Source organism: Rhinolophus sinicus, linkage group LG02, assembly GCF_036562045.2.
Source record: "Rhinolophus sinicus isolate RSC01 linkage group LG02, ASM3656204v1, whole genome shotgun sequence".
In the NCBI taxonomy this organism is placed as follows: Eukaryota; Metazoa; Chordata; class Mammalia; order Chiroptera; family Rhinolophidae; genus Rhinolophus; species Rhinolophus sinicus.
Window position 1 is genome coordinate 46,168,127 of NC_133752.1, and position 23,467 is coordinate 46,191,593.

General features: G+C 41.1%; 1 protein-coding gene across 11 annotated transcripts in view; it reads right to left on the bottom strand.

The window, feature by feature from the left end:
- Positions 1 to 732: 732 nt before the first annotated feature.
- AFF1 (ALF transcription elongation factor 1) overlaps positions 733 to 23,467 on the bottom strand; it is a 178,497-nt gene continuing 155,762 nt past the window's right edge. For all 11 annotated transcript variants that reach the window (XM_074323835.1, XM_074323851.1, XM_019731265.2 and 8 more), the window contains 9 exons: positions 15,379 to 15,482; positions 14,346 to 14,592; positions 13,554 to 13,645; positions 13,289 to 13,346; positions 10,312 to 10,448; positions 9,648 to 9,719; positions 9,092 to 9,229; positions 6,980 to 7,185; positions 733 to 6,024 (listed from right to left, as the gene is read on the bottom strand). In XM_074323835.1, the coding sequence (XP_074179936.1) occupies positions 5,903 to 6,024; positions 6,980 to 7,185; positions 9,092 to 9,229; positions 9,648 to 9,719; positions 10,312 to 10,448; positions 13,289 to 13,346; positions 13,554 to 13,645; positions 14,346 to 14,592; positions 15,379 to 15,482 (1,176 nt within the window). In that variant the 3' untranslated portion in view covers positions 733 to 5,902. The remainder of the gene's footprint in view (positions 6,025 to 6,979; positions 7,186 to 9,091; positions 9,230 to 9,647; positions 9,720 to 10,311; positions 10,449 to 13,288; positions 13,347 to 13,553; positions 13,646 to 14,345; positions 14,593 to 15,378; positions 15,483 to 23,467) is intronic.

Below are 23,467 nucleotides of genomic sequence, written 5' to 3' on the forward strand. Positions count from 1 at the left end.
GTCCATTTGTTCATTAAGGTCAATGTAAGTAGAGGTCACCCTAATGAAAGGAAGAACAAAAAAAGAGGAAGAGGTGGGTGGTGAGGTCTTCATCAGAGTTGAGTCAGAGGCTGGAGGGGCAGGTGTTGGGATTTTGTCGTGCAGTGAGGGGAGGGAATTAGAATAGTCCCCCGTTTCTGAGTGTTTATGCCAGAGACTAGGCTGAGCACTCTCCATACATCATCTAACGCTTGCTTTTACATGGTAGATAACCAAGTTTATGAGAAAATAAACTCAGATAGGTCACAGAGCAAAATGGAAAGCCAGGATTCAAATTCAAGTTTTGATTTCCTAAAACCACTGAGGTAGAGTGTTTTCTTTCAGAGTAGCAATGGGAGGAGACCAGATGGCCTGTCGATTCAATTCAATACCAACATTCTACAAATCTGTCTACGCAGCAAACAAACTGAAAATAGGCAAACTTGGTCACTGTTGCACCTAGCAGTTGATGTTAGAAGGATAAAAAGCCCCACTGGTGATACCAAGCTGATGTTTAAGATCTTGAAGATAAACCGAGCGGGATGAGTTACCCTCTGCCCGCACTTTTCCCATTTCAACAATAAACACCTATTGTGAATGAGGGTGCATTATCCCATGTGACATTATCCTTGGCTGTAAATGGTCATTACATAGAGCAATTTTAGGATTCTTTTTTTTTAATTCAGGCAAAATGGAAGCATGACTCAACTCCAGTGATGTCTCTAAATTTTTATTAAATTTTTATTTTTACAGCTCTTATCCTCTTGTGAAAAGGAAAGAATTTGAAGGTGAACAAATCAATTACATTTTTTTACAGCAATTAATCCTCATTACAGAGAACAACAAAAGATCTGTGGCACATTCTCTTTGGAAAGATCTTTTGCAAATTTTTCTTCTAAAAAAAGAAAACAAACTATATAATTCTCACAGACCACGTCTCTTTCAAAGGACTATACAAGGCAGCTAAATTTTATTCACAAAAGCCCCAGGTTTCAGTTCCACTGCTCAAGTAGATAAAATACACGGAGTCCCCTTTATCTGTGTTGCACATCTCCCCACTGAGACCATTGCTGCTTCCCTATCCTACAGACAGTCACTGTGTGGACCAGACAGCTGGCATGTTATTCCACAATAACTAAAGGAAAATTCATATTATTTTAGAGATAGACCAGTGATCTTCATTTATCAACTGGACAATTTTTTTCCTTTTTAAAACAATTTTAATAATACCAGGATTTGACTTTCCTCTAAAGTTATAAGAAAGCAAAAAATATATAATATAATATAATATATAATGGTAATAAATAAAAAAAAATGGCAACCCTGCTCAGGTATCATCCAAAACGATCACATTCAGAAACAAATAAAACAAGATTTGGGACACACACACACACATACACACACACCAACATCAACAGTGTATACTTGGTATCTGGGGGGGGGGGGGGTGTGCAGTAATTTTAACAATACATGTTGACGGCCTGAACGAAAGGCGAAGATAATACTGCCTGTGTTAAGCGTCGCTTAAACATCTACTTTTAAGCAAAGCAGGTTATCTTAGGTCAGCCACTGCCGGGTCTGCCCAGTGCAGCTCGGCCAGCCGCACTGTCAGTGGTCTTATTCCCTCGTCCTTCCAGGCCGATACAGTAATATCCGGGCTCCCAGGGAGCTGCATGTTTCCTTGCTGCTCTCTTGGGTAGAGAAATACAGGCACTTACTTCTCTCCTCATCACAGTACCTGTTGACAGCCGACACACAGCGGAACAGAATATAGTGTGATTTTTCCCCAGGACAATAGGAAATTTACAGTCACCTTAGGAAAGGTGGCAGGTGGTACCTGTCAACTCATCGTGAAAACTCAAGAACGTGGCCAGTCACAGCTCACTGTCAATCACTGAGAAATCAACACAGCTGATTGCGTATGTGAGATTCATATGGTAGAAATACCACTTGCAATGTTTGAAGGAAAATCCCCAACACCACATTCTTCTGCCACTCCACCTCTGGCTACCAAATGACAAAAGATAAAAAAGGCACAGGAAAAACCTTACATCCATAAAACCTAAATAGGACCAAAAACAAAGAGGCAACCCATTAGAGAAAGGGGAAAAAGGAGCAAGTACCACCACAAGCCGGACTCCCCTCCATAGTCACATACAAAACTCACTTCCAGTGAGCAAATCTCCGTATCTGTGTTTCTCAAAGAAACTCAAAAGAGTCTTGCAAGATTTAAATACTGCTAACCAGTGATAAAGAGTGTAATAGATGAAGTGGCAAAGTTTCTCAAAGATTTTATGTAGTGTCTGGGAAAATAAATTCTTAAGAAAAAAAGAGTGTGGTGGGAGGTGGGAGATCAACCCTCACTTGATTCATTTACCTTAAGAGGCACAAATACACCTCCAACTTCGTGAAGCAGAGGAGCAAAAGGGGCAAGACCCACCTAACATCTCTTAATTAAAGCCATGGCAAAATAATACAGCATTTTTCCAAAATTAGGTTTGGTTAGCAAAAGGCACAATAAATATATCCAATTCAACCAGCTTCTTATTCTGTGTGTGTGTGTGTGTGTATGTACACGTACACACATCTACTTTCATATCTCAGAGCTAGAAGTTTCGGAGGGCACAATGGTTTCTTTCTACTGCCAAAAATTACTGAACAGGAATCAAAGTAGTAACCTCCTGCTCTTACTAACATTAATATTTAAAGTACCAATTAAGACAAGTTTTTAGCCAGAAAGGGGTGGAGTTTTTTTTTAGCTTCTAAACATCCTGAGATCTGGAATTAAAGGATATAGAGCAAGGGAGATAAGTGTGGTCCAATTTGTCTAAGGGAAATAGCTAATATATTTTGGTCAAAACAGATCTATAAAATAAAGGTCCTTTTGTTCCAAGAGATCAGATGCTTTCCGCATTTGGTATTGTGATTAAATCATAATATCAGATAAGTCATTCTATTGTAGTTCTTCTCCTGATGATATGCCTACTGGACCCTCCAACTCGCCACCACAGCTCGTATGTGACCTATGTTTTCACGTTCTTAACCCAGTGTAATTTGGTAAATTTCAGTAAAGTGTTTTTCTTTGTTTAGCAGGGGCCTTAGTCTGGCTAAAATCTCAAGTTCAGGGATTCACATTTTAATTATCTCAAGAAAGGATAGAAACATTCAACATTTTTAAAAGTAAAACAGTGTTCTTCCATTTCCTAGTAAAGACACACAGACACACCCACAGACACACACGAAATTGTAGTGCCAAAGGCAAGATTTTACACTCCATTTTCACAAGATGTTTTGTATTTGTCTCACTGTGAAGTGTGTATTATTGTTGTTAAGAACTTCACAGATTCACAGGTAATTTTATAATCGAGTCCTTTCAATTATCTACCTCAGTACAAATTTTGCCTTTGGGATTTTAAGCATGCAGTGAAAAAGTGCAAATGATTTAAAAGCCTTTTGATTTCTATATACAACTGTAACAGCAAAAAGAGCTTATGAACATTAAAGATTCACCAGTCACTGCCTTTTACATATTCTATTTAAAAAGTAGGCATTAGGAATTCTCTTTTAGGTACAATACATGTGGCAGTAAGAATCAGAAACAGTCCTTGATCAAAATAGTACAAACTGATCTCTGCAAATTCATTAGTTTTTCAAGGGATAAATAAAATTTTAATATAAAGGTCAGGGGGGAAAAAAAGAATAAGGCCACTGAAAAAGCAGTCACTCCTTTTAGAATCGGCTGAGAAATGGAGGCAGAAAGGTCCTCAGTCAAGCGAGCACAGTGGCTTGCTGACAGGACACACGCTCCCACCCCAGCGCAATCTGCATAGATCAGAACCCGCCCCAAAGAACACATCCTTCCAAAATAACAGGTGGCTTACGTGGGGAAGTGATAGGGTAAAGGGGGCAGAACTGGCCAAGAAAGAAGAAAAAAGGATGTTAAATAACTACATCAGCCTGATGGTGGTGTCATGTCTCCTACACACAATGCCACAAGGTTACTTTTTAAATAATTTAAAAAGGACCATGGTTTTGCTTCAGAATATCAATGCATAAAGTCGGTCCATCAAGTTATCTGAAGATAGCAAAACTTCCAACATGAAGTTTTTGATGCTCAGATATTACTACTGCTTAATTCTGTGGCTTTAACCTAAATATGAGGTGACAGACCTTTGCTCCAGCTACTGATGGCACAAGAACGGGCTAAGACGCTGAAGGAACAACCTCAGACAGTTCATACTGTGAAAAAGAAGCATCACTCCCATCTTCTACACATCCCTTCATGTATCTGCCAAATTACCAAGAAAGTTCTTACATTCATCATACGGACCTTAGACGGCTTCATTATAAATAAAGATGGAACTCTCTTCTTCACTAAAAAATGGCAAACATGCTTGGTAGCAAACAACATGGAGAGGGGCAGAACAGGGTGAAGGAAGAAAAATAAACCAATTGTACAGACACTACTCAATTTTAATACGCGCAAATTCTACTTCTAAAAGGGATCAAAAGAATTGGCTTTTAAAAACACTACCCTCAAAATAATGCTTCCAATAATAACCTTCAAAGTGTCAATGAAAAAGAAAATCCATGCTTGTGGGTATGTGGGAATTCTGATGTGTTCTTTCATTTTAGGTCATTCAAAATGAACTTGGTTTCATGTATATAATACGGCAATAATAATTTATGGAAAGGCCACAGTTCCTCTTCAACCTATCAAATCTAGTTCACTGAGAACACTCTAGAGTGAAGGCATGTGGTGACGATTTTTTTTTTTCTTTAATTCACCACCCCAAGTCTCCACATCCTCAGGGAGTTAATTTCCCCTAGACAATCAAGGGCTCTGAAAAGTCTAGTTTTGCTATAAATATAAAATGATTTGTAGCAGAAAAATACAGCCTCTCTAAGAAGTAGATTCCATTTTTCTTTGTTCACTGACAAAACTCTGAGTTTGTTAGACAACATGAGTTACCACATAACTGTAGACCACAGATCAGCACCTCAAATTCCAGCTCTACTTAAACAAAAATTAAAAAGCCCTTTAGCCAACTGGTCATGTATAAATGTTGGTTCCCTTCTTCCCCAAGGTAGAAAATCCAGAATATAGTCAATGGTGACTGCCTTTCGCTGAAGCGGGGGGTGGGAATGGCAGCGCCACGTCCTTGATGGCTTCCCGTGTGCTGCTCGGACTCGGGCTGCCTTCCAGCACAGTAACGAAGAAATCAGGGCTGGGGTGAACGTGCAGTACTCCAGGCCGTGGAGGGTCGCCCTCGAGTCTATAAATTATGACAATACTTGGTATTATCAAAGCCACTGTTCATTGGCAGAAAGTGGGGTACAGTGGAGTCCTTCACAATTTATGTTTTATGGATGACTGTTAGCATTTATCAAACAAATATTTCCCCCAAAAAAAACTTAAAAGAAAAAAAAAAATCATCCAAAAAACCCTACACCAAAATTCATTGTTAAAAATATTGCCTTCTGGGAATGGACTAGTGTGACTACTGGGATGACGTGAATTTGCCTTCAGAGTTGAAATTGCTTCTCCTTTCATTTCATTTGTGACTTGCATCCTGCTGGTTTAAAAAATACGGAAATGTTTCTAGACCATTCATACACCCCTCTGAGGCTACATTGCACTTCTGTCCTTTAGTCAGGAAAGGCAAGATCATCTCTGAAGCCAGCCTCCTCGTTTCTGCTTCTGCACAGCCCTCGTGTGCAACCAATGATCACATGGTTCTTGAGAGTTTAGGTGGACACATGTCCTGGCCATCTCATGGTGCTTCTCAAGTTTGGTGTCCTGATGAGACAGATGTCTGGACTGTTTTTGAGGCTTCCAATGTGCAAAAAAGTTCCCAAGGCATCAAATCAACTTGGGGCTCCATTAAGGTGTTTTGGTTCCTTGTTTTAGCCACTGAAAACCCTGTCTTGCGTAGTGCACCAGATCCGTCAAACTGCTGTTGAGGGCCAAGGTGCACACACTTGTGCTGAGCTGAGCAAAAAACTCTGTAAACAAAGCAAAACCAAAACCAAGTAAACACACGTGCACGCACAAAAATAAAAATGGAAACAAAAACTCAAGATTCTAGAAGCCGATCCCCACAATATTCTGCATTTCATCTATTACAGCAAAGAATCACCCTCTACTGCTATGGCTTGCTAATTCTCCACGTCCCTCCACTGGCTTTTGGGAACTGGCTTTTATTTTATTTAGGGTTGAGCCATAATGCCTAACACAGTGGCTGGCACTGGAGAATACCTAGTTTATACTTTTGGATCAATGGATGCATGAAAGGAAAAAACAAAAACCCAACATGTTTTTAAAATGTATTTAAAAAGTATTAGTTTGTTAAGAAGTTCTAAGAGGCAGTGAGGAAATTAAGTGGCTACAGCCAGGAAAATACATGTCATGGCGTGAATCTGGTATTTACATGAGCATTTATTTAGTGGTCACTGGCACGGACATACTCTACCATCTCCTAAACCTTGGATTTCTCCAAGGGTCGCCTTCTCACACAAGTTTCAAGAAAGCTTACTTACGCCACGTTTCTTGTACTGCCACTAACCAGCTTTCTTAACATATACTGAAAACACGCTCAGTATTTAGGTGATGCTACTTCATATCTCAAACTTGCTGTGCCTAGGGACAGCCAGTGACTTTCCTTTTTCATTTGCTCTGCCCTTTAGCTAGCATTTCAGTTCAGGCTGAAATGATGATGCCAGAACTTCTGAAGGTGCTGAGGCCACTTCTAATTTTGCTGAGATCTAGCCACAGAAATCCAGCTCCACACCACAGAGCTCAAGAAAGCATTGGGACTAGGTTATGAGGCAGGATGGAGAACATGTAAGAGTAAATAAGCTACACATTTCCTTTTCTTCAAAGAAATGAATGTAAAATACAAACAATGCTATTCCCTCCCAGTCCCCCTGCCCCAGTAATTACCACCACAGAGCCATTTACCTTTATTCTTCCTGGTAAGGACCTCAGCCTGTTCCCAAAGATCAAAGGCGGTAAGGATGTGGGAAGTGATAGTGATATAGGAAGATGTCATGTTTTGGATGGTGGCAGGCATCCCACCGCTCCCCACACTGCCAGCACTTGACTGAGATCCTATGGAGCTGGCAGCAGAAGGCATTGGAGAGAGAGGGGATGGCGTGCCTGTGCTTCTGGAAGGTGAAAAAAGAGAGAACTGCTTAATCACCTACACCCCCAGATTACAGGTTTCCTGTCTCTGGAACTGCAGGCCAAGTCACGAAGTTTCAGTGTGTACCAGCCAAAATGACAATCAGTTCGATAAGGCCAAAGAGACACTGTCCACTTTCAGTATTTTGGGAACTTACTCCATAAAATACAGTGGAATGGGACCCACCAAATGAAAAGAGTAACTCGATGGAGGCCAGGTGTTCTTCACTGGACGTGGGCAGCTCTGTGTTCCAAACCTGTTTTTCCACGCCATTTATATCATCTGCTCCCTAGGCCTGGAGTCCCTGCCTCTCCCACCCCCATTCCAACTTCTCCTAGTAAGACACACTGCCCTGTGAAAAAAGCCCTAATCTCCCATATGTTCATTCTTTCATCCCCATTAACTGAGCACCTACTCTGTTCCTGGCACTCTTCTAGACACAGGGGATATATCCAGGCTTCCTTTCTTCCACTGAAATTGTTTCTTTGCATTTATTAACTTACCTATTGCATTTCTTACATTCCATTATATTTTCCTATTTATGCCTTTCCCTGAGTCACAAGCACCTTGAAAGCACCATTTCTTATTAATCTTTGCATTTTTAGCACTTAGCAGAGTAAGTGCTAAGCAGAGGCCCTTGATAAACACCCGCTGCATTGATGCATGACTGTGGGATAGCCAACAAGGAGACCGGACACAGACGTATCACGAATCAGGGGGTTCATGATTTTCTCTTTCCTCTCCTCTTGACTATATACCTATACATGCAAGTTAACAAGTGCCTTGATATGGATCAAATGAGAAACACAAATGAAATAAATCATTTAGACCTAACGGATATAAAATGGAAAGATGGGTCGGCAGCAGTAACCTCATAATGTGGTTGCACCTGCTCTTTGGTTGCATGAACCCTAAGTGTCCCCAGCAGAAGGTATATTTTGAAGGACTAGAGTGGAAGCTCCATGAGGGCAGTGAATCTCATCTGCTTTATTCACTGCTGTATCCCCTGTATCTAAAACAAGGTTTGGTACAAGGAAGGTACTCAGTCTATATCAGCTGGAAAAATGGTAGAGGAGTTATCTCAAATAATGTGACTGACAACATAATAACTTAGAATAGTATCTCAGAGGTGGGAGTCATGAAAATTTTCCGAGGTGGGAAGTTACTTCTCAATCCAGACTGTCTTTTTTTTAAGAGAGGCCATATGGGAATCTCTTCCTTTGAATGTGCTGGAATTGGGGCAATCTTCTAAGTGATATTCTTAAAATAGCAAAACCTATCAGAACTGAGAACTTGTCAAGGAGTATAACCAAATTAAAAAAAGACTAGGCAAGTATTACAGGGAAGAAAATTCTATCTTCACCTTAAAAACACTTGAAGTATTGTTTTTCGACATCTTATGATGTCGATGAACAATTTCAGTTCACAAAGTGGGGGAAAAATTTACTAGAGATAATCGTTTTTGTTCTGAATATCACTGTTATGGATCCTAGAGAAAATGGAGGGCATACAGTTCAGGAAAGTTCTTGTTTACTGAAACACCAAGATGACGTGTATATAAAGAGAAAAGGTTTTGGCTCTGGTTCTGTTGGCTTGGCCTCTAGTTGTTTTGTGTTATTAGGCATATCTATAGATCCTCAAAGCTCTAACGTTTTGACCCTATATCCTTTGCAATTATCTTTTTATGTTACCCAATCAGCAAACACCTTAATTTATGACTATTATCAAAGAGGTAGAAATACACAAATAATTTAAGTTTAAGGAGCAAATAAGCACATAGATGTATACAATTTTTGAAAAGCCAAAGTCACATGTATGCAAATGTTTGCAAAAGCAAGAGATAACTAATGACCCAATATTCAAATTTATTTAAATTAGCTTATCATTACCTTGCAATGCATGGAGAAGGCGCCCGGGCAACTTTGGAAGAACTCTGGAAGTGTTCATTAAGAGTACGAGAATACTTTATTGCTCTATCTTTTTTACAACGAAACATCGCCATGTTCAAAATGGACTGACAACGCATGCTATGAACATAAACAGAAGGTCAAGTGTTACCGTGTAGATATTGAGTGTCACCATTACAGAAAGACAGCCATCTAACCTTTTACAGTCTAACGAACACACTCATCTGCACGAGGAAGAACATGTTAAGAATCTTGCTTACTGCACTCTTCACTGTTATCAGAAATGTAGCAGAAAAACACAAATATACAAGGATATAATTTAAGTCACGAGACGAAAGCATTTATGGAGTCATCAGTAAAATGGCAGTAGGTGCCATTTCATAATATTTAACTACCACTGGGAATAACCCCTTTACCTTAATATTTTATTGATTCAATTTTCACTGTAATTTTCATGCTAAGTAAACACATTTCAAGATCTTTTTGTACATCAAAAGATACAAAAGCAAATGTAATACTTTTTAGAAAAAGTACTCACCATAAAACAGCAAATATTTTCTCTTGTGTTGGTGCTGTGGAGTCTGAGAAGGATTTCAATGACATTATGAATCTGTAGGAAAATATAAAAACAGATCATGTTAAACAAAAGCAGTTGGAAAATCCTTGACACAATGACATCTTACTATGTTTGTCTAGGTTTTATATTGATTTTTCCTGAAGCTGTGGAGACAAGAGCAATATAGAAAAAATGAGGTTTTGCAGCAACAATTCAGGCCATTCAGAAAACTAGGTGAGGACGTGTCTCTGCTCTGGCCTGTCCATTGACTTGAACCCAAGTAGACCCATGTCCTGACTGAGTCCCCTGTTGAAATGCAGATAATAAAGAAGGAAGCTAAAAGTGAGCTGAGAGGGCATCTGATAAGAAAGCCAAACTGGAAAAACCAACCTCTCTCTGAAAGATTTGGCATTTCACACTGCACTTGGCAAATAATGTAGTTGGATCCAGCTTTTCTGTTCTAACATTCATCTAGAATATAATTTTAGTTCAGGACAAAAAAAAAAAAAAAAGTTCCTGGATCAGTAACTTGTTTGAAGGCTCCCCTTTATTAAGCTGTCTTCACACTAAGGTTCAAATGGATAAAGGCAATAAAGGTGAGGACAGAGAAGTACTTAAGAGGATGGCAAACTGACTTGGCACTTACTTAATGAGGACTTCGGCTTCAGAGTACACCGAGTAAGCCGACTTAGACGCCGGGCTCTCCGACTCCACGGCAATCCCACACTCAATGAGGGACAAGGCAGCTTCCAAGTACTTGAAAGCCTTCCCAACCTTGTCCGTCTGTAGGAAGAGAAAATGGTCATTGTGAGGCCTGAGCCAGACTTTTATTTAGTTTCTCACCCACATTCTTTACTGTAACTTCCCTCCTCCGTCATAGTTTAATTATGGCCACAGGGAAGTGTGAGAACAAACCAAATCAAAATAATTGCTGAAGCCTTTTGGCTCTGACCAACTGAAAATGTTCTTTTAGCACAAATTCAGTAGGAAAAAGAAAATAATCTTGTGATAAGACTATTTCTCTCAAAACCTCATTAAAGTACATATTCAAACTAAGGCCAGGAGTACACAGTCTCTTTGTTATTAGTATGCAATTACTCCTTATATCATTTTCCTGATAAATTGATTATTCTATACCTCTAGAACAACACACACAAGTTTCTTTGTAGGTGTTGAAGTTTATCTTATAAGTAGAAAACAGTATTGGTAATGAGCATCATAGATATGTCAAACAATGATCGTTTTGTTATCTCACAGCCCAACAGACTGTCTCATCTCATTTCGAAGTCTGGGTTAAATGTACCAGGCTGTCCCCTGGGCGAACAGGGAGAACACTGCAGAGTCGCTTATAGGAAATATAGAAATAAAAATGAAATCAGATACTGGTGGTCACCTAAACCTGAAGACACATTTTATCCGTTCATGCTCTTCTCACTCGGTGGGATACAGGCAAAAAGGCAGCTCAGCTTAGACTACACGTGCGTGAGCACCACATGCTGTAAGAGCAACTATCACATCTGCAAGTTTGTAGTTTCTGCTAGTGCTTTCATTTTGATCATGTTCAAAAAGAAAGAATGACAACAGAAGAGATGCAAGTGGAGTATGAAAAGATAGTGACATATCGGCAAGGAAAGGTGGTTTAGCGCTGCTAATTTTAATTTTTTTAAATAACCTGACTTAAATATTTTTTTTCCTAGAGAACCTAGGCTCAGAAAATTAGTGACAGAAAGAATAAAAATTAAATTAGCATGGCCCAATTAATCAGCAGTACAGTGTCTCATTGGTCTGCCTCACTGGTGGGAATTTAACTTATTTATTCAATACCATGTCTTTCATGGAATTTCCAAAATTTGTATTGGCCTGAGGATATAAACAGAAGAAACGACAGTAACGCAATTATGTTATTATCCACCTCCTTAAGTATTTTGTAAGGCTAATAGTATAAATATATCTATAATAAACTCTCCATGTATCTCCTAAGACAGTGTTCAAGTACTAAAATCCTTATTTCCCTACTCAACAATGAATATAATGCAGAGATGAAATACACTCTTCTATATTCAGCTGTGCACTTAACTACTTGGTATGCGGAATGGACATCTTTGAGACACTGTGCAATTAAAGGACAATAATTCAAAGAGGATGGCCTTTCGGGTTTTTGTCCAAACTGGCCTACTTTGAGACTTGAAATGAGACGTCATTATTTGTTAAAATGGGGCGCAGTGGGCATAGATGAGGACCGTCCTGCACACACTGGGATGTGTGGTCGGCTTAGGCAGGGGGAAAGAAGATGTGCCTGTGTACAGATTCAAAGCAAAACGAAAACAAAGTTCCATGTAGAATACTTACTTGTTTGACTAATGAGGGAATCTAGTGCGGAAAGCATCCAATGTCAAGATAAGTTTTAGATAACTGGCTAAGTACTGAATATTTACTTTTTCAAATCTCAAAAGATTCATCCAGTCCTAGCAACAGCCTTACAAAGTTGGAGGGAAGAAGGCTGAGAAGACACCATTGTCTGGCACTGTCTTAGTCCACTTCCTCTGACCCAGGTCATCCGGGTTATAGAGTCACTTTAGAGACAGGACTAAGGGGGCTTGTCTTTGACCCCCTTTCAGCATCCAACATGGTAAGGACTCAATAAACATTCTGTCCCAATGAATGGGGACCCCGCCCTCCCTAGCCTGTGTGAGAACAGAGGTCAGCAGACACACTGACATCACACAGCGAGCACCAGGCCATGAGCTTGACAGCCGTCACGGACTCATCTGGTTCGGACCCCTGTGGGCCTCTCGAGTGTGTGGTTAGGTGTGCATGGGGAAGAAGGCAGACCACCACACTCTTCTCCTGTGGCACAAAGTTCAGAGTATGGTACTCGCCGAGGTTTAGGTTTGGGAACACATTAAGGTTAGATGATTAAATATGACAAAGGGCCAACACTAATTATATTGCAGCAGAGACGGAAAAGCATAATTTAGTTATGTATGCAATTAAGAACAAAACCCCCCCTTTCCACAACGTCCACAGACATCAGGTAGAGAAAGTTCATTTTTCAAGCATGTTTTTACCAACAGGACAATCACTGCCTGCATCTTACTATGTCATCTAATGGCTTTGGTCTACTGTCCCCTCAGATTCGTCCCTCAAGGGCTTTAAGATAATTTTGGAATTGCAAATAGGCTACCTCAACTTTCAAAATATTTCAGGGTGAACACAAATAGATCGACTTTCACGAGCAGGACCCGTTTTACAAACCCAAAGAGTTGATTCAATGGGACAAGGAAGCAGTTATGTATTAAATAAAACACTACCAGGTAGATCAACTTTCATTCATTTAGATATAAAACTTGGGACTAGGTACTTTGTATATTCGCCCATGAACAATCAATGGAGTCAAAGAAAAGAATGTCACTGCGAATCCCTTTCCCCTTGTGCCTTAAGGTCCTGCCGATCCTGCCATGGCGTGGCCAATGCCAGGCCCAGGCCGCACACCCCCTCCTACTGCTGCTCCCCTGCACCCCGCCCCCCCACAATATATTCAGTGGTATGTAACACTGTAAAATGAGATGAGAAATATTTTATCAGAAAACTTTCTACCAAAAGGATAAAGAGCTAAGACTGACCATTAACTCTGCTTTTTGCTTCAACTTTTTCACCTCCTTCATGTGAAGATCTGCTTGTCTGAAAGAAGAAGAGATCAGGGGTGGGTCATATGAACCTGAAATTACTAGACGGAGCAAGGGGACTGAAGAAGGCTGAGAAGGTGAAAAAGGATGGGAGGAGAAGGGCAAAGAAGAGGAAGTAAGCAAAGGGTAAGAAGAAATGAGGAGGGGGAAGGACGAAGAATTGGGCAAATACGGGATATGAAGCAAGCATCCAAAATCTTACTTGTCAAACTTCACTTGAGGCTTCCCTGGTTTCGAGTTACCATTTGGCAAAGAAGGCACTGGAAAAGGATTTGCAGTATCTCCAGAAGATCCCTTTAAAAAAATCATTATACAGATCGCACTCTGTCACTGACCTAAATGTACAATCCCTTTAAATTAGCCCAAAACAGCAGTTCAAAAGAGAGGAAATCAAACACTGAACAATTCAGCTTGGTTGAGCACTTTTCCAGCTAGATTTAACTGAAACTGTAGGTTCTGATTGTAGTGGGGATTCAAAAAGATATAGGACAAACTGTTCAAGAGAACAGATAATCAACAAAACCAAATGTCACATTTTCTTTTAGTCAATACATATACATACGTACATACGTACATACATACATACATACACACACGTTAACAGGAAGATAGGAACCTGTATTTGAGAAAAGTGGTTAATTTCTTCCCATTATAATCAGTAACAAAAGTATGAGGTCAAACATCCAAACCAAGAACAAAACAGGGTCACCATTTCTTACTACAAAACATCTGATAAAAAATTAACACAAAACATCTATTCTGATTTTTCACCTCTAGATCCCTTTAAGAATAAACTGCCACCTAAATGTTCATGCGCTATTAACTATCTATTACTCTCCCCCTAAAGAGACCTTTAACCACAAACAACTCATTACTGCCTTATTTAAAAATGATGACTAGCTCTGAAGTAACATTGTTAGGCACTTATCTTATTTGGGAACTTAAAGATACACCCATACATCCCAGTTGATAAACAGCGGCCTCCCCGACTTACTTTGTGTTCTGTGGAGCTTCCAGAACCCTTTCCCTCAGCTTTTCTGCGCTTGGGAACGGGCGAGTCCTTGTGGTTGCCCTTGGTACTGCTGGCACTTTTGGGAGGGTCCTGGCCACAGGGGTGCGCTTCCCGCCTTGGCCTCTTCTGTGTAGGCTTGGCTGGCTTCTGGGACGACGAGGACGAGGACGACACGTGTGTAGGGGGAAGCATATCCTTCTTTGAGGGCTCAGAGGAGGGCTTAGGTGTTCTGGAGTCAAACAGCACACAAAACTAAGTTACGGCAGAACATGGACCACATACCTTAGTTCTTTAGTTAAAAGGACACATAGCTGCTGACACAGAAGACCATGATACTCCGAAGTGTGAAATCCATTTTGTAGAAAGGCCAAATCTCAGGGACTTTGATGCCTTTGAAAAATCTAGTCCTACTGATGAGTACTAAGTCAAGCTGTATGGTTTGTCACTAAGCCGGCCGCGTGTGCCAGTGGTCCTAGCGTTCCCTCACCAAGCCAGTCTGCGTTAGCTGCCGCCCAGCCTGTCCCTTTCTCATAAGCAGACCGCCACCTTCACATCTGACTCTGTCACTCCCAAATCCTTCCATGTGATACTCTACACTTGTTTTTGCCACATTTTGTGAAGCGATTTCTTGAACAAATCAGAGCATGAATAATAGTGACTTTTTGTAACTTTGGACAGGTCAGTTTAATCTCTCTGTGCCTTGGTCTCCAATTCTGCAAAGCACCTTTCTTATCTTTATATAAAAATTCCATCAGAAAGATATTAATTCCAGGTGTTTAGAAAATTTTCTACTCTTAAAATGCTTTTGATAAATCCAAGTTTGCTGCCAAATGAGTTACTGATTCCTATAAGGTCCTCACGGATGAAAGCCCCAGGAGACAAGCTCAGCAGATCATTGCAACGAGCCAGGACAAGCCTGTCAATCCACTCATTCTGCAGAAGAAAAATGTTTTGCTGTGTCAACAGCCAGAAGACTCGATCACGTTCTTAGGCCATTCCTAATCTCTATACTCACTTTGCTTTAGAAGATTCTTTGTGTGAGGACGAAGATGACGACTGTGATTTGATTTCTTTCTCCAGCCTGACTTTCTTGCTATCGTGGTCTCTTTCTGCTTCCCCCTAATATTGTAGTATAACAAAATAAATTGTCACAGACATAGTTGTACAGGCAAAAACAGATAGCAACAGCGACAAAAATAATTAGACTTTTGGAGACAACTATCTATACACACACAGCAACCTTCTAAGTACCTATACTGTGTATGTGTGTGTGTGTGTGTGTGTTTGGGGGCGGTGTGGGGAAGGCAGACAATCTAGATTTGATGTGATCTATATGGAGACCAAGTTTTGCATGAAGAAGGACTATTCTTCATTCCCAGGAAAGGGAGGATATCTATCTAATAGCTGACAAGAAGAAGAAGAAGCAGTAGACTTCAACACATTATATTTTCTAAATATAAAAGAATAAATAAAACATGCATATTCTCATGAAGTAACAACAAATGATTTTGAATAAGGTTCCCAGCTTCTTTCAAAAGAACCATCCACTTACAACTACTAATTTAATGTTCATATAGAATCAGGAGTGGAGTACTTAAAGCTTAGCTTTTCTTCTAATAAATAAACAAGTATATAGTTGAAAATGAAACAGGCTACAAAACCCTCCGCCTATTTATCTTACAGATGGACTAGAAAGACGTACAACAAAATAAGAACAGTTGCTTATGCATCTGGCTAACTTTTTTTTCCTTCTTCATTGACACATTTTCGTGTGTGTTTTTAAATCATCTATATCATTCTCTACATATATGCAGTCATATTTTGTATTCCAAGAAATGTGACAGAAAATGAAGGATTGTTAAATATGATTTTAGTGTGAGAGGACTGAGAGAAGAAGGGGTATTAAATTCTATAAAAGTTAAGTACCACAAAAGCATCTACTTCTACCAAATTGAAGTGAGATAAATGTGTGAAATCATTAAGAGAACAAAGATTCTTCATGGTGAAAGTCTTCCATGTTTTTGTGCTCTCGTGTCAACATGTACACCAAGTTTACAAAAAGTCTAACACACAAACCCAATGACTTCATGGTGGCCTCCTTCCCACTGGCCTGGGCTCAGGTAACACCCATGGGAAGGAGCCACCACCTCTCCAGCAAGTGACAGTGAGGTGACTGGCGGGAGTCATTCAATTAATTCTGATGCACATTTAGAATTAAGCTGCTCCAACTGTCAGTTCACTGAGACAGAAATCTGGGACACCACCAGTCAATCTAGGGCAATACCTTAAAAACCTAAAATCCTCCCTTAAAGCCTTAAAGGAAGAAAACAGCCTTCAAATTAACTGTAGGAGGCCCTGGTTTTCACACCTGTTCCTCCCTCTCTCCCTCCCTCTGCTCCCCCTTCCCTGAACTTCCCCAAGAAAAATGAATACATTAAGACGTGTAGATTCAAGCTCTGCCCAGACACTAATAAGCAGCCTGGCCCTGCTCAAAAGATGGGGATATAGAAAAAAAACAAAAAACAAGCTGTCCTTCTGCCATTCTGCCAATAAATGTGCCAAGTGTGCACTTCCTTCATCAGCTCCTTGGGAAAACATTTTATTTCTTGTTTCAAAATGGATACTTTTAGGTGGCTTATAAAGACACTTGTTTTTAAGCTCTAGGTGTGCGCACACGTGAGAACATGAAGGAGGAGGGAAACTATGGGTACAGGAGAGACATGAGACCGCAGGGAAGGCTGCTGCACCTCTGCAGGCCATCACTGCTGGCCTGCCGTCCTGCACACTCCTGTGTGACGGGCCTCACACAGGGAGCCTTGGACACAGCCAGTCAGTCCGCAGTGACTTCAGAGATTTAGTGCGAAACAGGAAAATGCAGTAATTCGTACATTGATTAAATGTTGAAGTGATAATATTTTAGATATATTAAATTTAGATATGTAAAATTACTTTAACTGGTTTTCTCTTTCCCCCTTTTTATATTTATAATGAGGCCACTAGAAGATGTTAAAGCATATACGTGGCTCACATGATTACATCTCTGGTGGACAGCACTGTTCCACACACTTTTCCAGAGGTAATCTGCAAACTGGGCTCTGAACCTCCCTTTAGCCAATGCAAAGAAGGAATTATAAAACGTGAGGTTAGATAAAAACCAATCAGTTGCTCAGAAATATAACCATTCATTACAGAAGACTGGAGGAAAAGTATCTTGAGAGACCAAATAAGGAAATAACGTGTCATAAATAAGCCCATCCTAAAGGCACAACTGAAATGTAGCAGGAAATGTTACCCAGCTGTTTCTCACGTGGCACTCAGCGCGGGCCAGCAGAATCCTGAAGCACAGTTGGAGAGAAATGAAAGCCTGCTACGACTTTGCACAGCACACTGGCCTCCATTAAACAATCCATAATGGGAACACTTGAGTTAGTCAATGTTGGCAGAGAAAAAAGAAGAAACTGGAAACAACTGGGTTAAGAGAGGATCCAACTACTGAGGGCATCTTCCTTGTCACTTAACCTACTATGCCCCAGGGGCTCCGCCACCAATGGGCCTAATGAATTCTCTTGAGCTTTAGATTAAAAAGGCTGCAAAGCAGGCCTAGCAAGCAGTGCACGAAGGTGGGAAATTTATCTTTGGGAAAGGTCACAGAATTTGTTAAAATATCCAGACAGATATTGTACATGAGGTATTGAGTAATAAATACTTTTTTCAGTCAAAGGTATTTCTAGGCAGTTAATGACACGTAAGTCCCCAAGGGAAAACCAAGCATAAACCGTCCACAAGTTTACTTCCTAAAGAAAACACCAGACCCCAGAGGTGGAATGAGAGTTAATTTTTGTTTGTATGTTTTCATGCTGCTTAGGACATGCTAGTTATGACTATGCACCAAGGTGGCAGACCTTCTAAACCACATATGAAAATAAGGCTCCTAGTGAGTCAGTCCTCACAAGCTGGTTCTAACCCTGGCTCGTGCCAATCAGTGACTCAAGGGAACAGCCAAAAACCAACAAATTACCAAACTCTGATTTCCAGGCCAGCATTAATAACTGTGTTGGCACTTACTGGATTAATGTGCTTTATAGTGACACGTAGCAACTTAGAAGCTGATAATATTCTGTAAGCTGGCAGAAAGTTAAGTATTAAACAAAATAAAGCAAAAGTTCCCTTCTGCTCATTTTGCTTGCTTGACTGAGTTCAAGCCTGTGGGTTTGAGGTTCATGTTTTTGTCCACTGTATACTTGGAATCCTGTCACCTCGTCTGGAACTGTCACAGAGGCTTCCCCAGCGGAGGCGCTCAGGAAGTATTTGTTAACTGGCATGGAAATTAAGTTGAGCAGCTGAGGGGCACCGCTGAGGTCCCTGGAAACAGTGAGGTCCCTGGAAACAGGGCTGCACTACAACTTTAAATGGACGGATTTAGGAAGAGGGAGCCTCGTCATGCTGGGTGGCAAGAAAGGCAGACCTGAATTTCAAGACTGGAGGAACAGGAGGGAAGGAGTTTTTGAGATTTTTCTGGATCAAGAAGCCACAAGAGTGATATACTCTCTCTTTCTTCCAGAAGTCTCCTCTGCGCTGTGGCTTACCCACAGATCAACCCCCCATTTCAGAGAATCCTGTCTGAGGACTGGGTGTTCCCTTTCCCCAGAAGAGTAAGTGTCTCAATGGTGCTGCACCTACAACAAAAGGAGGCTGCTAGCTGACAACCTGGTCCTAACTGACTTATATGCTTTCCTAACCTGCTGGGTCGGGCAGCTGTGGATTATCTGCCAAATGCCATTCCACCCACAGAGTGGAGCAAAGGGCCAGGACGAAGCCCATAAAAGGAAGCGCAGGGCCTGTGCTAGACCCCGGTGGCTTCTGGAAGAGAGGACTGCAGGGCAGCCTGGTGCCTGCCTGGCTTCTGGCTCACCATCCACGTCCCTGTAGGTAGCAGGGAAATGAGGTGGCTTTTTCAGAAATGACACTCACTTTGGACCACAGTTGCTTCTAAGAGGTGTTAAGGTAGTGTCCTAGGAGCGTGGCTGTGATGGGGAGAGATGAGGGATGTCTGAAAGGGAAACTGAAATGGCGAAGGAGTAGGGGTGTGTGGGGTACTGGGGTGCCAGGAGTGTGGGCAATGGAGGGATTGAGCCAGGGCTGATACTGGAACTGCCAGTCAGTACACTGATCTTGAACTATGAGCTTGTGACTCCAAGAATCTCCTCTACCAGACACGTGTGGGGAAACACACAAACAAAAAAAAACGTGTGAAAGAAAAGAACGACCACTGCACAGGGAGGAGTCATCACACCTGAGCTCCAGACCTGCTTTGACTGAGCAGCCAAGTGATGTCAGCGCCTTGCTGGATCTCAGCTATATAAGGAAGCAGCTGAACAAGTGACCTGGAAGGTCTCACACTCAAATTCTAAGACTGTCAGCTTCTCCCACAGGGAAGCAAAGGCGCTGGGTAGCACATGGAGCATGGGAAAAGTAGAGAAGCAGCCTTTTGGGAAATTCAGGGACTTCTCTGGCATGTGCCTCTGCAGGAGGTTCAATAAGAAAATGACACACAAACAAATGAGAAACAAAAACTCATAGACACAGACAATAGTTTAGTGGTTACCAGAGGGTAAGGGGATGGGGGGTGGGAGATGAGGGTAAGGGGATCAAATATATGGAAGGAAAACTGACTCTGGGTGGTGAACACACAGTGTGATGTACAGACGATGTAATACAGAATTATACACCTGAAATCTGTAATTTTACTAACAATTGTCACCCCAATAAATTAAAAAAAGAAAAAAAAGAAAACTAGAGATAGACACACACAAAAAAAAGAAAAAACGACACACAGATGGAAAGGGAAAAGAATCATGTGATTTCACTCATATATGGGATATAAAACAGAAAGCAACAAATAAAACAAAAACCTCATAGACACAGAGCAGTATGGTGGTTACCAAATGGAAGGAGGGTGGGGGGAAGATGGAGAGAGTAAAGGGGGTCAAATATATGGTGACAGAATGAGACTAGACTTTGGGTGGTGAACACACAATGCAACTCAGAAATGATGTATTGTAGAATTGTCTATTTGGAACTTATATAATCTTATTAACGAATGTCACCCCAATAAGTTAAATTTAAAAAAATGACACAGCAGACACCAAGTCCTAGTTAGCACCAAGAATGAGGGCGGGACTTACTGAGGAGACAGGGTATAGTCACTGGGATAAGTGCTACAGAAAAGGTAAATTAATTCACCATTTTTTTTCTTTTTGGTGAGGGAATACACAAGCATTAAAATGGCTTAAAACAGTCTTAACGTGCATATGGTTACAATGTTCTTCTTAGGATAACTAAGTATGAAGAAATTAGGTTAAAGTGGCCTCAGAAAATTATAAAGAATGACTTTTCAAACCCTTGATTTTGAAGGATAATGACTGGGAATGTTGATCTGGAGAAACAACCCAAGAAAAGACCGATTTTAGACAGTAGGGAAGGACTGAACCAACAACCATCCTCAAGGAATGAAAACGCACATTTCCCCAACATATCCCATAACTTCCCTTCCTCATGCTTCAAAACACGTGATAGCACTGAAATTTGCTTCCAAAAATGTCATAGCTTCTCCATCAGTAAAGCAATTATTCAGAAAAAGGAAAAGACCTGAATGAATGTACCTCCCTGTCCCCGTCATTTACCTAAATGACTATTAAGACAGTCTGGTATTTGTTTGAATGGCAACCTATAAAATGATTGAATTAAATGAGACAGTATCTATAGAAGTGCCCAGACCAATGCTTTGCTCACACATGGAGCTCTATGCATAGCAGGTGTGCGTTTAAATACTCTCAACGGCAACCAGCCTGACTGTACATTATCTTGTGCTTTCAACTTCAATTTTTCTACCAAATCTAAAAAACATAACCTTGGTTTAAAAATTATTTAAAAGAAAACCTAAGTTGTATTTTAAATTCTGAACTATTTTAAATTCTGATCAGTCTGAACTTCTCTAGTTTATATAAACAGCACTATGTGTGGTCATGCTTGCTTACCCTCACAATTTTCTCCACTTTCCGCCATGAATTGTTTCCTGCCCACTCCTTGTAGTGAAATGCTATGTACACATAATACATGTACATTTCTAGGTACCACATCCGATGGCTTCCTTACAGCTGTTAACTCTTGATGAGCATCTTCTCACCCTTTTAAATCTAAAATAGCTTCAAGAATCTGTTCACCCTCTGAAAATATTTGCTAAATTTCACACCAGGAGATAGACCCTAAAGGGCCTTTAAATAAAAACACTAAATTCCACTGATAGGAAATACGAGGCACATTCTTTACTTTCTCACTAAACCGTCTGAGAGCTGCTTCTTGTCATCACACTGAAAATGAAGAATACAAGTAAGTCTCCACTACCCAAATTTGGGGCAAGGGGCCCAAGCTTAAAAGGAGGTCAGCCCTCCCTCTGCTCTGCCTCTGTGCTGGGCTGCCCATGGGAGCAGCTGACGCCCTGCCCCAAAGGAGTCAGGGTCAGGACAGGAAGAGAGGAAGCCCGTTTCATGCAGGGAAGGAGCTGAGACTAGTAATGTTCGGTATTAATAGTATCTGGAACCCAGCAGGAAGGAAAACCAAATGACACATGATTCTCTGATCATGAAATACGTACTTGGGGGGCTGATTTTTATATCAATTTATGTGAAAGCTTCTAAGTAATGTTTCTAACTAGTGACATACTTCAAGCAAGGAACTCCTGGTTGCCGAGATCCATGGTGTCTAAAACACAGTGCACTGGATTGCTTGATCCAAGGAACTAGCTTTGTACAATCTTGGCCCTGTGGTAAGGCTCTGTCTGCTGCAAGGGCTCCCAGCCCCCCACTACGTATTAGGATTAATTGAGAATTTTAAAAATAGCAGTGGGGGTGGGGTTTTGCGGGTGTACACCTTGCCACCAGTACTAACAGCTCCCCGGGTGACCGTACGAGCGGCCAGAGTTTGGAACCACTGATTCAGACCCGGATCCTGTCAGTGCCATGCAGAGAGGCAGACTGTTCCCGGGCCCAGAACCCTCTGCTGCTTGCCAGAGCTTTAAAGAAAGCACAGTTGACTAATATGAGGGGGTCATTAGTATTTCTCCATTCCTCTAAACAGAAAGATAAACGAGCTGCCCTAATGGAGCTCAGCCAAGAGCCAGGAATGGCTTTTGGAGGGCACAGTTCATATACTCAACAGGGAGAGTTGAGTTTCCCTTTGGGGAGCTGCAAGCAACACTTCCAGATTTGCAAGAGTGGGGGCTGGGCTAAGAACTGTCAGGGAGAGCCTCCAATTTCTAACATTTCCTCCTGTTTACTGTGTTTCCCTGAAAATAAGACCGGGAATTAAATAAATTTTTACTCCAAAAGACGCATTAGGGCTTCTGTTCAGAGGATGTCACCCTGAAAAATCATGCTAGGGCTTATTTTCCAGTTAGGTCTTTCCGATTCGATTTCAGGGAAACATGGTAGTAAAAGCATTTGAGAAGCTAATACGTCTCCCCACTCCAGCTAATGCAGAAGGTAGGTGAGCACTGTTCACTAGACAAGACCATGGTAGCTGGAGGGATAGGTGAAAAAGTGATTTCCCAGGAGGAGGAGGTAAACGAGTATATCTTTGAAGTCTTTTCAGGTATATTGGATGCAGGTACTATTTTCCTACCCAGGTCCATCAAGATTTCCTCCATTAAGGTTTACACCTTTAACACACAAACACCTGGCATGAGGGAAAATATGCCCTCTGCTAGTGAAGCTGCATGATCAATTAGCACTGGATCCCACCCCAGCTGACTTGCCCCCAGGGCTCTTATGGTGACAATGCCCTCATGTCTCATTCAACAAGGTTCTGAAGGAAACAGTCACCCTCAACTATTTGGTAAAGTCATGTTATATTTTTAACCTGGTGGAGTAATCAGTTGAATCACAAACATGACAACAGGCTTGGTGCTCTTTCTGTCCTTTGTTATTCTTAGATCAGCTTCCACACATGAGTAAGAAGTTTTTTGTGTAGTTATAAGAGTGTTAAAACTTTTACTCCTTGCAGCAGGAAAGACATGGCTCTTCTGGTGCCTCTCACTCTGAATCTTG